Raw genomic sequence first — 14509 nt, forward strand, 5'->3', positions numbered from 1 at the left:
CACGACACCTCATGCGCAGAAAAGCAGTGGGTTCGCCTTTCCAATGTCTCCTTGTAATTGCCTTACCCTTTCCTCAAAGCCTTTCAACGGTTAAACCCCTTACTTGCCTTTTGAGGTCAAGTGTTATTGCTGCGTCCCAATAACACTTCGATAGTTTCACTAGTTCGGTCCCCATAGCCATATTGATCTAAGATCTTCTGGTAGGATACCCATCTAGTCCCTATCGGGTCAGTTTAACGTCTTGACCAGGACCACTTCTAACACTTCTAACATACAATAACAACATAGTGAGTTGCCTTGTTGTCTAACCTCTGAGGCAACATCCTAACTGAAACAAAACCTTGACTTGATTTGGAAGGTTTTTCATGTTGCGATCTACTCTGTATATCATTCAAATAGCATTTCTTACACAAAGCAGTTCAGTGGAGTTTGCTGTTAGCATGTTGCTATGCTAGCATAACAATAAACTATACAGTAATAATAGCATGCAGGAGTATTGGGTAAAATACTGCACTTTAAATCAGATTGAACCATTTTTATAATCTTTTTTTAGTTTGAATGAGTTTATAATTGCCATTCATCTTACTTCATCCTCAAGCTTTTTTTATTTTTATTTTGTTTATCACAGTGTATTTTGGGATTGACTAGCAATCTGCAAAGGATATCATGACTTAGAATTTGACCAAATAAAGGTAGCTATATGTCTTTAGTCCACGAAAATGCAACCTACAAAGGTTCTCTATGTCTCTATGCTCTCTATGTTTTGGAACAGAGCTTGAACTCCTTAAATTCTGTTTATATGATATCATTTCATTTTTAATAGTCTATAAAATGACGCTGCATTCAACCAAAAAAAAAATGTGACTGTCTGCCAGGGGAGGAGGAGCCAACTGTGATATATAAGACAAACAACTATTAAAAACTGTTTACATAAGCTCTCCTAAGGTGAACAAGTGTGATAACATTTCATGGATGTTAAAGAAAGTATTTGGAAGGAGAGACGAGAATGTTTCCCCTCATTTCAGAAATTTGAAACTTTCTCTGATGTATTTTCAACTGCATTTTGCTTTTGAATATTTGAAATATTTCAATAGCTTTCGATCCTTTTATGGTTTTGAAGTTGCGCAGCAATATATACAAACACTGATTCGATTCTTTCTTCTTTCTGCAGGTTTTTTGAGCACAGGAGACCAGGCAGCCAAGGGAAACTATGGACTTCTTGATCAAATCCAGGCCCTGCGCTGGACAAGTGAAAACATTGCATTCTTTGGGGGTGACCCTTTACGCATTACTGTTTTTGGGTCTGGGGCAGGGGCCTCATTTGTCAACCTGCTGACTCTTTCCCATTATTCTGAAGGTAACCGTTGGAGCAATTCAACCAAAGGTACAATGCAGAGGTTTTAACTTTTGACAAATTTTGTCTGCATGCTAAAACTGTTTGTGTTTTGTGCTCATATAAACGGTCTTGTCTGTTGAAATAGCTCAAGTTTATCTTCTTGTATTTGTTTTAAATTCGTGTATTCATTTAAAAAAAACTATTTTCAATCCTAATTATGAAAAACCTGTGACAACCGATAGCTATTTATTCAGAGTATTGAAGTAACAGGTAAAAAAACTGATCACTAGGGCTGGGCTATATATATCAAATGTTCAAATATAATACTATATACAGTATGGTACTTGTTTATGGAAATTAAATTTCCCTGGGTCGTTTCATGTTCCCATCTTTATTTAGTCGAGTCCATACACATCACCAGGCACGCCATGAGCACACTGTCCAAATAAACCATTCACCTTCCATTGGCACAAAAAGGGTAAATACATTAATTCCATTTTGAGTCTCTCTGCTTGGAAGATTGCTTTGTGAAGAGGTCTCCTGGCACAGACCTGCTTTAAGGTTGTCACTATCATTCAAATGAACCCAGAGACACTTTTGGAAGAGACTTTAGTGTGCCATGCGATTGCTTTGCCCTGAGACAAAACGTGCACTGCTTAATCTTGAATAATTTTTATATCTTTCACATATTTTCCTTTTCTTTTTTAATTTTAGCAGTGTATCCATTCACAAATATAGTTGTCTGTTCATCCGAAATTTTCACCGTTTTGTTGAATTGCGAACTGAAACATCCCCTTATCTCCATTTCATTTCCATGTGTGTTTTTATAGTTTTTGTCTTCTTTAGTAAGACCATGTTTTTACTCATAACTGCACTGTTAAGACTGAGATCCCAGGGGTTGTCATGGTAACAGAGTAACTCAATTTTCCTCTCTCTTGCTCTTTCTATCTGTCTTTCTCACAAGCACACACTTTCTCTCTTGCTCACTCACTTGCTTTTTTGTCTTTATGTTTGTGCATGATATCTGCTTCTCTTCAATAGTATTGGTCAATTCTTGACGTCTATAGGTAAAAGGTAGTCTGGCTATCACCAGACCAAGCTCAATCTTTTAAGACTGAACATTGGTCTGGGGAGTCTGCTCTGTATTTCTACTGCACAAGAGGCGTGATCAACGGGCATAGTTCAAATGAATCTGTACGCAATTGGATAGTCCTTCAACCAGACGCTAAAAACTCCAGTTTGTACAAAACAAACGTGTTCGTTAATTGGAGCATTGATCAGCGGTTTGCAGAGTATTTACACCCACTCGAGCGATTTGTTTACTAAACTAAAGAAGCCATATGAGCATTGTCGAAAGGTTAAAAGGAATTGGATTCGTCGCTTCTCTATCGTCATCGTGTTAAACCCGCCAATAGCGCGCCAGGTGGATAAGCCAGTTTGTGATTGGTTCCTGCAAATTTGGAAAGGAAGCAGGAGAGATAAATGTACAGGTTTCCAGCCTGAGCTCCAGGGCGAAATCAAATCGCCGGCAGATCGGGCTGGGTTTACCCAGTCTAGGTGAAAGGGGTTAACAGGCTTCGAACAGCTATTTACTGTTAATGCGCTGTAATAAAAATTCTTGAAATAGTCAAAATTCCCCCTTTAAAAATTACACATCAGAGTGAAATATTGATCAACTCTGTGTACAATTCAGGTTCATCATTATTAGCATGTTGACTTGCATGGCCTCTTTTTCCAAACCATTTAAGATTTGCATAAAAACAGCTAAACCGAGATGTTTATTTGCTCCAGATTGCATTCAGAGGAGCACATCATGCGAAAATAGCCAACAGTGGGGTCCAAAAGTCTGAGAACACATTGAAAATCTGCTACTTTTTCCATATAAACCTGAAATTAAAGCTTAATGTTTAAGTTTAGCATTTAGAAGGGAAAAATATAAACAAAGAGTGATTATTTTTATTTATTTAATATGCTTTGTTTTATATATATATAATTTTGTTTCATTTAAAATTCTGAACTATTTCTTGACTATGTAAAATGTTATAAAAAATGTTTTCACTAATATAAATTGTTAAGAAAATTTTTGTTTTAAATAAATATAAACAAGTGGTCATAGTGGTCTCAGATGTTTGGACCCTACTGTGGTATGCAGTGATTGTTCTCTTTGTGATTCTGTTTTGTTTTTCCTGTACAGGTCTTTTCCAAAGGGCCATAGCCCAAAGTGGGACAGCCTTGTCCAGCTGGGCTGTAAGCTTTCAGCCGGCCAAGTATGCCCGCATGCTGGCTAAGAAGGTGGGGTGCAACCTCAAAGATACAGTGGATATGGTAGAGTGCCTACAGAAAAAACACTACAAAGAACTATTGGAGCAGGACATCCAGCCTGCCCGCTACCACATCGCTTTTGGGCCCGTCATTGATGGTGATGTAATTCCCGATGACCCTCAGATCCTTATGGAGCAAGGGGAGTTCCTCAACTACGACATTATGCTTGGCGTCAACCAAGGCGAGGGGTTGAAGTTTGTTGAACCCATTGTGGACAATGAGAACGGTGTTCAAGCCAACGATTTTGACTATGCCGTGTCAAGTTTTGTGGATGATTTATATGGTTACCCTGAGGGGAAGGATATCCTTCGTGAGACCATTAAGTTTATGTACACAGACTGGTCTGACCGCCACAACGCGGAGACCAGAAGAAAGAGCCTGCTGGCACTCTTCACAGATCATCAGTGGGTGGCACCAGCTGTGGCCACAGCAGACCTCCACTCCAGCTTTGGTTCGCCTACTTATTTCTATGCCTTCTACCATCACTGCCAGACAGAGCAGGTCCCACCCTGGGCTGATGCAGCACATGGCGATGAGATCCCGTATGTTTTCGGGCTGCCCATGATTGGTCCAACTGAGCTCTTCCCCTGCAACTTCTCCAAAAATGATGTGATGCTTAGTGCAGTGGTAATGACCTACTGGACCAACTTTGCCAAGACTGGGTAAGTCTCTAGGCAACAGGGTATTATTTCTAATCAATTCTCCTTGAGGCCAACAATATGGCTATTAATTCGGATTTAGAAGTAATTTTGAATGCAAGTTTGTTTTGTTGTAAGACCACCAACGCAAACCTCTCATAATTCAGGAATTGAATTTGCTATTAAGGTACAATACCTTGTTGTTACCAGGAAACAGTGCTACATGGTTCCTAAGGTTTAATCAGTGCTTAATTGTTTGCTAATGTATTCTCACTCACAAAAACTTGTTAAGATTCCCAAGGTTATGCTACATTAAATTTATGCAACTGCTTTTTACGCAACAGCAATTTAGTTTGCTTCAATTTAGGTGTAATGCAGTGAATAAAGTAATGCTGATGATCACTTAGAGTGAGTTTAGTGTTTATATGACATTGCTGCCTAGACATATAATCATCTCACGGGAGGACAACAAATCAATTTGTGTGCAAATGTGTAATTTCTTCTCTCATATATATTCTCGTTAATTTTAAAAGCAGGTGCCGTTGTCAGGAAACCCTAATGAGCACTGAGAGAATATTAAGGGTCTCTAGGCACTCCCCTAAGACTTGACTGTAATGGTTTGAGTGATATTTGTCTTATGGAGTGAATTTCCATGTACAATTCTAAAAGAGAAATTGTAGAAATTATCTTTTGTGTGGGGAGTACTGAAGTCTTCCTTTTACCTTTTAGTGACCCCAACCAGCCAGTTCCACAGGACACCAAGTTCATCCACACCAAGCCTAATCGCTTTGAGGAGGTGGCCTGGATGCGTTACAACCAAAAGGACCAACTATACTTGCACATTGGCTTGAAGCCCCGTGTCAAGGAACATTACCGTGCCAATAAAGTCAACTTATGGCTGGAGCTGGTGCCGCATCTCCATAGCCTCAATGAGGTCACCCAGATCATTTCCACCACCACCAAGTTGCCTCCACCCGAGGTCACTCCACGTACACCAAAGAAGATCCCAGTTAACACCAAGAGGCCCTACCCTACGCCGTTTCCCACCGAAACACAGGACAGCCACAACCAGAATCAGAACCAACCTTTCCTAGTGGACCAGCGGGACTACTCGACGGAACTAAGCGTCACCATCGCCGTTGGTGCTTCGTTGCTCTTCCTCAACATTTTGGCTTTTGCCGCACTCTACTACAAGAAGGACAAGCGAAGGCATGAGGTCCACCGGCGTTGCAGCCCGCAGAGGACCACAGCCAATGAGCTACCCCACACGCAAGAAGAGGAAATCATGTCTCTACAAATGAAACACAGCGATTTGGAGTGCCGGGAGGTTATGCACCCGCACGAGTCGGTCCTGAGAACTGCCTGCCCGCCCGATTACACACTTGCCATGCGCCGTTCACCGGACGACATCCCTCTCATGACCCCCAACACCATAACTATGATACCCAACAGCATGCCAGGCCTCATCTCCTTACACCCCTTCAACAGTTACTCCAGTGGACAGAATAACACCCTGCCCCATCCACACCCTCATTCACACTCCACCACTAGAGTATAGCCACACACACACGTTCTCACACACAAACACGAACATACACACACACATACACTCCCGCAGATGTGGAGTACGAGTGTGACAACGGACGGAGGTGATGGCACTGAGTTGAGGAATATCTTTACTCCAGGTGCTCGGAGGAACAGGAAATAACAATGCTTTTGTTCCAAGAGATCAAAACTATCATTTTATATTAAAGGCGTGAACAAAAAAGACAAAAAAAACTATTTCTGATGTAATGAAAAACAAACAGAGATGATTTTTTACCCTTATATTGTGACAAAACCAGGGCCATTTCCTGGAAACAACTATCAGTCTGGGATTCTTTGAGGAATGGTTTGATTCGGTTACCCGGAGAGGAAACAACGGAAGCACAGAAGAGATGACGTGTGGGAGGCCCTTTGTAAACAAAAGGAAACATATTGTTTTCCCGGGGCGCTGGATTGTATATTACTCTCTTCAGAGCAGACGGGAGATGCTGCTTACCTAATTTAGGCATGCGTTCTCCTTCTGGTGGAGAATGTGGAATACTACGGGGAAAAAGGAGAGAATGAGAAATCCTCAAGAATATGCACAATAGAGACATTCACAGAATGTCTTTGAATTCTTTTTGTCAATTTATTTTTGGGGGAACAATTTTATTGTATAGGACCTATTTACATATCTAGATATGTACACAAAGCACCCATGCTCTTTAAGCCCTGGCTGGGGGCGCTGATACTGAGGAATCTGCCTCAAGAGCGTAGCGGGGAATTTATTGGCTTCCTGGCAGATACAGCTTCATCACACAAGTGCTGTCTATACTGAAACTGGTGGACTCAAAGGGAGGCTGGATATTTTTAGCACGACACGCATGACAATTTATCTGCTTGGTGGCTGTTCTGCTGATTAAGTCATTATTTAAAACAAAACAAAAAAAAAATCATTTTCTTCCCCGTTTGGATTTGTTTAAGGAAATACTGCTCTGATTGGCTCACGGGAGGAATTGGAATATGCTGACGGGGGCGGACATTATGGGCTCTGGAGATGGTGACGGGAAGGGGTGGGGATACGCTAACTAGATTGCATTTGCAAATAGCTCGAGTGAACCTGGTTATAAGGACTAGTTTTGTACATGTGTGTTGGTAAAACTTTTTAATAGTGGTGAATCACTTGCTGTTTGAGCTCCCATGTGTGGGACATTAATGTACTTTTTTATTTGCTCATTGGTCTCAGTTATAATACACTGTTTTATTTTTATTTAAGTTGCTATTAGTCAAACCACCCTACCTTAGAAAAATTCTTACCTGTAATGTTTGATTCTCATTTCTTTATTTTCGGTGCTTTATGAGGCAGTCCCCCATGCAGCTTTGAACAACCAGTGACCAACGCAGGGATTTATTCTGTACAACTTGGAGACTTGCGTTGGTATCCCCTCATCCAGAACTTTCTGTGAATCCCCTGAACGATCATCTTGAATGAATCCCTCACTGGAGACAGGAGGGCCCCTGATGAAAGAGTGTATTAGGGGGGCTTCTGATGTTACGAAGCCCTTGATCATACTGCTTAAAGCTAGCTATAGAAAGAAAGAAAAGAGAAAGACAAATGGAGAAACTTGAAAAGAAAGCAAAACTTTTGTCAGTTATTACCCAGAGATAAGTGCTCAAAGTCATTAGCCTTTGTGCTAAAAGCCAGTTTCACCTGTAAATCTCTCAGTAATTGCTAGTTTTATCCATCCTTGATTATTTTACTTTTCTCAAAGCCTTGTTACGTAACATGCTATATGCTAATTATCAACGCCAATGAATCCCTGACTAAAGATAGGAGGACACCTGATGAGAGAGTCTGTAACGGGGCCTTCTGATATTAAGAGGCCATTGAAGCTACAGTAGCTAGAGAAAGAGAATCAAGACATTCATGATTAATTTTCTCAGAGCCTCGTTACATTACATACTACATGCTAAAATGGCCTGGGGTGCTAACCCATTGATCCCTTTCTGTGGATAGTCACATCAGTGTGACAGTTCCTGTGGTGACAGTTTAGATTTCGTGTGAATCCTTTTTACTCATGGTAAATTTGATTAAACTCCAACATCAGTGAAAGGGAAACTTCTACTCTTATTTTCTCAGCATGTAGCGTATACATATAGAAAAACCAAAATAGATTGGTGATTTGGTTCTCCCAGATCAAGTCCTCCTTTTTGCTTTTGTGCAAACTCTCTTGGTCAACTACTCCATGCTAATGCTGTGTCCTAACCAGATGCGACACAATAAAGTGACAAACGGTAAAAAACATCCTTTTTGTGTGCTGTAAATCAGAGTTTATGTCCTTGATCTTGACAGGACATTTTGACGTTGACTTTTAAAATCCTGCTCCACATAGCTGAATATTTAAGATCAAATATGTTCCGATTGGCTGTGTTTGCTTTCAAAAAACAAAATTACATGGAGATGGAAATGGTTATGACCAAAGCGAATACATTCAACGTCATTTTACTAGCAGCACAGCCTTTCACATATTAAGGTAATTAATTAATAGTTGGTGTGGAAAACATTGGGATAAAACACAAAGTGAATACCTGGGCCCTGGTGAATAGCTAGAGGCAGAGAACTAATGAGGGACGAGGGAAGCCAAGGAAGGGAACAAGATTGAAAGAATCGTGCTGCTCTTCTCCTGATCAGCCAACTTGTGACACACTCTGTCCCCAACAACATGTTCCCATTCAGGACACAATCTCCTCTGGGCTTATCCTCTCTGTTCTGCCTTCACCTATGACAACCTTGTTCGGTACAAACGGGCCAGAGAGAGCATCACTTTTCTGTATGCCAATCCCCATCTGCAGGTATGCATATGCAAAGTCGGCCTGCCCATGTGTACCCCTGCAAAGGAAGCTCCTTTGAACGATATTAAAATTTAATGAACCGTACACCGGTGGGGTGCGCGGAGGATTCATCTTGTGCATGCACATTTACCAAGGAGAGAGATGGGATTCATCTGTAATTGGGAAGATCCACAGCTCAGTATGTTTCTTCACACACATGCACATATGTTCACATACACACATGCCAGGACAAGCCTTGTAACTGAATGTAATGCAAGACTGAGGGCCATTTTCTTACAAACAGCAACCAAATTTCATTATGTGTTTATTTTCTACTGGCTGACCTTGAAAGAAGATCAAAATGGCTGTTGAGAACTACAGAGGGTTGTTGTGATGTAGATTATTTGTCATTTTGTCTTTCTTTCTGGTTAAATAGGATTTAATCTTCTGGAGCACAATAAATGATTTTATCAAGCTCAACTTACATTTGTCTTTCTTTACCACTCGTTTGCCTAAATGGTTGTAACATGTCCAGACTTTTGCCAGTCAACACTGAGATATAACATATTGGGTTTATTCACTAATGCTGAAAATGTGATTGCAGACATGCCACATGCAGCAATGTGGCAAACTTTCATGGTCTAATGAGTGAGAATATATGGACTTTAAAAGTTTTAAAGAGATTTTTGCATTTTAAAGCAAAATGATTCTTTGAAAGATTATACAGTACTGTAAGCTTTCATTTCGGTAACGGGTGTGTGTGTTTTTTTTTTTTATTGTGTTAAAATGTTTCCAGTTTCCCATCTTTTACATAAACCTATACTCTAAGGGTGCTTTCACACCTGCCTCATTTAGTTCGGTTGAATCGCACTAGAGTTCGTTGTCCCCTTTTGGTGTGGTTCGCTTGGGCAGGTGTGAATACAGCAATCGCACTCAGGTGCGCACCAAAAGCTGACCCAACAAGCGTACCGAGACCTCCTTGAAGAGGTGGTTTCGGTACGCTTTCAAACGAACACTGGAGCGGTTCGTTTGTGGTGAGAACGTGACCCGACCTCGGTGCTAACATACCTCCATTACTCCAGGGGGCAGTAGTTACTTTCAAATGTTACATTCAAACAGTGTGTGGTGTTTGTTATTCAGGTAAATTGCCCTTAACGTTTTTAATTCAACTAACTTGCATTGTAATATTCTCATAAAATAGTTGCCCCGCACTGACAGTAAAATCTGCAAAAGAAGACAGTAGTGAAATCTGCAAAAGAAGATAGTAGTGAAATCTGCAAAAGAAGATAGTAGTGAAATCTGCAAAAGAAGATAGTAGTGAAATCTGCAAAAGAAGACAGTAGTGAAATCTGCAAAAGAAGACAGCAGTGAAATCTGTAAAAGAAGGCAGTTACGCTAATACCGTTGCTGCAGCCTTTGTGTATAGCTAAGCATTTGTATTCAAATGCTTGCATAGTATACAGTGACATTCATTTGCATGCACTGTCTGCTTTGTTTGAGCACTTGCATGCCAACCATGTAAACATAGTAAAAAAAAAAAGTGCTGGATGCAATTTATAGCTACTGTTCAATTCACCATCTTTGGGGCCACAGGCTTCCACAATATTACATACATTACTAAAACATAGATATTGCAAATAAAGTTGTTTTATGAATAAGGCCATATCAATAATAAGTCTAATTCACATAGAAAATAGCAATGTTTGTGCAGAACAAAATGACAATGACAATTTAAATATGGCGCATCACATTTATTGTTCCGCCTGGTTAAACTAGGTTATGAGGGATTAGTGAATAAGATACAGGTTGTTGCACTGAAACACCATGCATAAATGTGGCACAAATTCGCCCCATGCAAACACAATCGTGGAGGACAGTCACACACTACAGAACTGTTACATTGGTACAGTTACCCTGTCTATGTTGCCTAAAACTTACATACCGATCAAAATTCTTATCCAGTTGTACTGCATGAGCAAATCCTTTTGCTTCAGATATCTTGAATGTTTCAGTCTGTTTGACTATATCTCGGTTTACTAAGGAGGGAAATTCAGGTCATTTATTTTCTTAATTTCCTTATTTCATGTTCAGATCTCTAGTGTAACGATAGGGTGTCTTTTTCTCATTAGCAATTGTCTGATCTTGTGTGACAAATTGAAGGCGCTATCAGGACTTCCAAACTGGCAAACTTCTTATGGTCTAATGAGTGAGAATATATGGACTTTAAAAGTTTTAAAGAGATTTTTGCATTTTAAAGCAAAATGATTCTTTGAAAGATTATACAGTAAGCTTTCATTTCGGTAACGGGTGTGTGTGTTTTTTTTTATTGTGTTAAAATGTTTCCAGTTTCCCATCTTTTACATAAACCTATACTCTAAGGGTGCTTTCACACCTGCCTCATTTAGTTCGGTTGAATCGCACTAGAGTTCGTTGTCCCCTTTTGGTGTGGTTCGCTTGGGCAGGTGTGAATACAGCAATCGCACTCAGGTGCGCACCAAAAGCTGACCCAACAAGCGTACCGAGACCTCCTTGAAGAGGTGGTTTCGGTACGCTTTCAAGCGAACACTGGAGCGGTTCGTTTGTGGTGAGAACGTGACCCGACCTCGAACAGACCCAACTGCCTGAAAAACTGCGCATTTTTGGACTAAACCAGTTGCCATAGTCATTCTGGAAATGTATAGTTTGCCTAAAATGGTGTATACAAACTATGTAGTATATGATGACCAGGGATACAGGCGTGTTGTCTGCTGGCTTTTCCTCCTCTCTTTGTTTATTTCCGGGAGTTCTGTTGGAATTTTCCTTCACGTTAATTCTGACCAAACGAAGAGCAGTTTAGGGTATACATTCAAAGACACATCTGGCCAACAAGTGATGTGGATGTTGTCACGTTACTGCATTTTGGTTCGTTTTACCAACTCAAATACCAGAGCAATCAGTGTGGTGTGAAAATGAACCAAAACGGCTGAAAAATACTACAATGTTCAATTTGTTGCCCTTGGTCCGGACCAAATTAACTTAATTACAGATGTGAAAGCACCCTAAAAGTGACCAACTTCAGAATTTAAAAAGTACACTCTTTCAGAATTCAAAAGATACTGAGAGATGTTAGAAGCTTTTTATGCAAACCTGGAAACACAATGTTGAGCATCTACATGAATTTATTGAATTGAAAGAGATTTATAGCCTTGATAATTGGAGTATACAGAGAAATAGTTGTGGCTTTAGGGACATTTTGAATACAAGGTTGAATTGATTTACCTTTCTTCTTTATTATTATGCAGCGTTGCATCAGTTCACCAATCAACTGATCTGAACATTTTAAATACACTGATTAGAGACTCTTGCATAGGCATTTTTACATTCATGAAATTCTCTGTGGTTAGAAGATATTAAATTCAAATTATTAACAGGCGATAGCCTTGAAAATTACTGACAACTCTGCGAATTTGAAAGTACTATTGAGATAGGAACGAGTTCATCATGCCACAAATGACTTTAACTCAAAAAGTTTGTGGCGAAGGGCACTCACAGGACCTTTTAGAGTAATTTCAACCCTTGTTCGACAGCACTTTGCCACTTCCCATTATGATGTACTTTTCAAACATCAAACAGTTTACCTCTGATAACCGCTTTCATTTCCTCGTTCTGTTTGATCAGCCGTTTCTCTAATTTTCTCTGTCTCCAAGTGTTTTATGACCTTTGATAATCACAATGCATTTAAACAAGGTTGTCTGGACGGCTCTCTACTGATTAACACATCATCACATTGTTTTGTTAGGGTATAATTACAAATGTTCACGGCCGTGACACTGGAGGATGTCAAGTATTCAGATTGAAGAACTTCTTAGCTTTTCTAAAATAATAACCAAAAAGGTTAACCCAAATATTTTTGCCTCACAAAAAAAAAAGCCCTTGTCAGCTATTTGCGTGTGCTGGGACCACCACACGCATTTCTCATTCCGTTAATAATCATGTTTTTATACTTGTTTATCCATCTAGTCATGACCTTGATGAAATGTCACTCCAAACCAGGAAAGTATTGGTCATTTTGTTTCAGTGAATCTGATAGGACTCTTTTCATTTGGTTTGTAACTTGCTGTAAAACATAATAATTGTGATTATATGTCTGATATATATTAAGTTAGATTAATTAAAAGGGACACAACTGGAGCCTCTTTCATCCAAATCTCATGAGTTTGTAAAAAAACATTGTCTTTCATGTCCATTGCAGGTACGCCACAAGTACAAACTAAACTAAAAGTATATGCTTGTCGCCTGTAATAATTAGTATGAGTGGTAAATTAAAGCACAGTGATGAATGCACACAATAGTATCTCTGGCTTCGAGTGGAGAATGCCAACCGTGTGCTTCTGAATCATTCATAAGAGCCTCTGTTCATTTGCAGTTTGTTAAATTTAATTAGAATTTACATGTTCACTGTAATCTCCAGCGGAATTGCTTTGGATCCCAAGGAAAGGAAATTAAAGCAAAGAGCAAATTCAATATTTTTTTTTTCTTGGTGAAGTACAGGTACTTCTTTTCATCTACAATTGCTTAAGAACACAAGCATGACAGTTCTCAGTGATCAAAGAGAGCTCTTGAGGTGCATGATAACATGAGCATTGACGGTTATGACGTCTACACATTACTTCTTTTGCCAGAAAACCAAATACTGTTGGTGAGATGAAAGAAACGACACAGTCGGCAAGTGCTTTGTTTGATCCGGCCTTCAAATTATTACGGGAAGTTCATAATACAGTGGTTAAATGTTGAATTTAACACTGTTAGAATATTCGTTATAGTGTGAAAACACTGAGGTCAGAATGAGGTCAAAATGTTGCATTTATTGTACAGCATGTATCCTGTAATATCTAGAAACAGCTTCACGGTGTATTAAAAAAAATTGTGTTTAATGTTTCTATGTACATGTAGATAGTAATTGTTTTACTCACCCTTGTGTCACTTAAAATCCATATGCTTATTTATTTATTTATTTTTAAAAATATATATATATATATATTTTGTCAGGTTGCATTAAATATGCTTCAAGTGGTAATGTCTACTGTATATTAGTGGTTCTCAACCAGGGGACCGGGGCCCACTAGGGGGCCTCAGCAAACTTCCAAGGGGACCACAGGATGACTTAAAGGTATTTACAGTGAATTAATAAATTATTATTAATTTTTTTTTAATAAATTAAGATGAAAAATCAATATGTAATATAGTTAATATAGTAAATCAATGCTCCTAATTTCTGTTAATAACACACATTTACATGAGAACCAACAATCTGTATGGTCTTATGATTTTAAGTAAAACAAAATTATATATGCATATGTATATGCATTATACATGTGGTTTACTGTACTATGGGTTGTTGTTTTTTTGTGGTCAGGTCAAGCAACTTGAGCAACCCTTTCAAATTAACTCATTTTAATTATATAAATGACACACACAGAAAAAAACACTATTAAAAGCACAATTTTAAAAAAGTATGAGCCTACTTATGACTCAGCATTTAAGTCTTAACAGCCTGAAAAATCTTTTCCAGCTCCCAAAATAAAATGTATACACAGAAATAGCATGGGTTTGAAATGACATTAGGGTGGCAAATGATGTCACTTTTGGGTGAACTTTCCCTTTAAAGACAGTTAGATCAGCTGTGCAGAGTTAACATTCACTCAAATGTACAGTATTTCTTGTGACTCTCCAGTGTGTTTCTGTTTCATACTACGCCAAGATCCACCTGTCAAGGCTTAATACTACTCCCAAATGCGTCAAGCTGCCAAGGAATCTGACAGCAGCATATTATAATTATTAATTTAATAATTTACCCACTTTATAAAGGAACTGTGTT

The 14509-nt window shown here is 39.1% G+C and overlaps 1 protein-coding gene and 1 long non-coding RNA gene across 3 annotated transcripts in view; one reads left to right on the top strand and one right to left on the bottom strand.

Moving 5' to 3' along the window:
- The window catches only part of nlgn1 (neuroligin 1), a 225264-nt gene extending 216140 nt beyond the window's left edge, over positions 1-9124 (top strand). For both annotated transcript variants that reach the window (XM_079597223.1, XM_079597222.1), the window contains 3 exons: positions 1172-1384; positions 3531-4320; positions 5026-9124. In XM_079597223.1, the coding sequence (XP_079453349.1) occupies positions 1172-1384; positions 3531-4320; positions 5026-5854 (1832 nt within the window). In that variant the 3' untranslated portion in view covers positions 5855-9124. The remainder of the gene's footprint in view (positions 1-1171; positions 1385-3530; positions 4321-5025) is intronic.
- The window catches only part of LOC306990423, a 598642-nt gene that overhangs the window by 471781 nt on the left and 112352 nt on the right, over positions 1-14509 (bottom strand). The window lies entirely within an intron of this gene.

The sequence above is a fragment of the Phoxinus phoxinus genome (genome assembly GCF_949152265.1).
Source record: "Phoxinus phoxinus genome assembly, chromosome: 22".
In the NCBI taxonomy this organism is placed as follows: domain Eukaryota; kingdom Metazoa; phylum Chordata; class Actinopteri; order Cypriniformes; family Leuciscidae; genus Phoxinus; species Phoxinus phoxinus.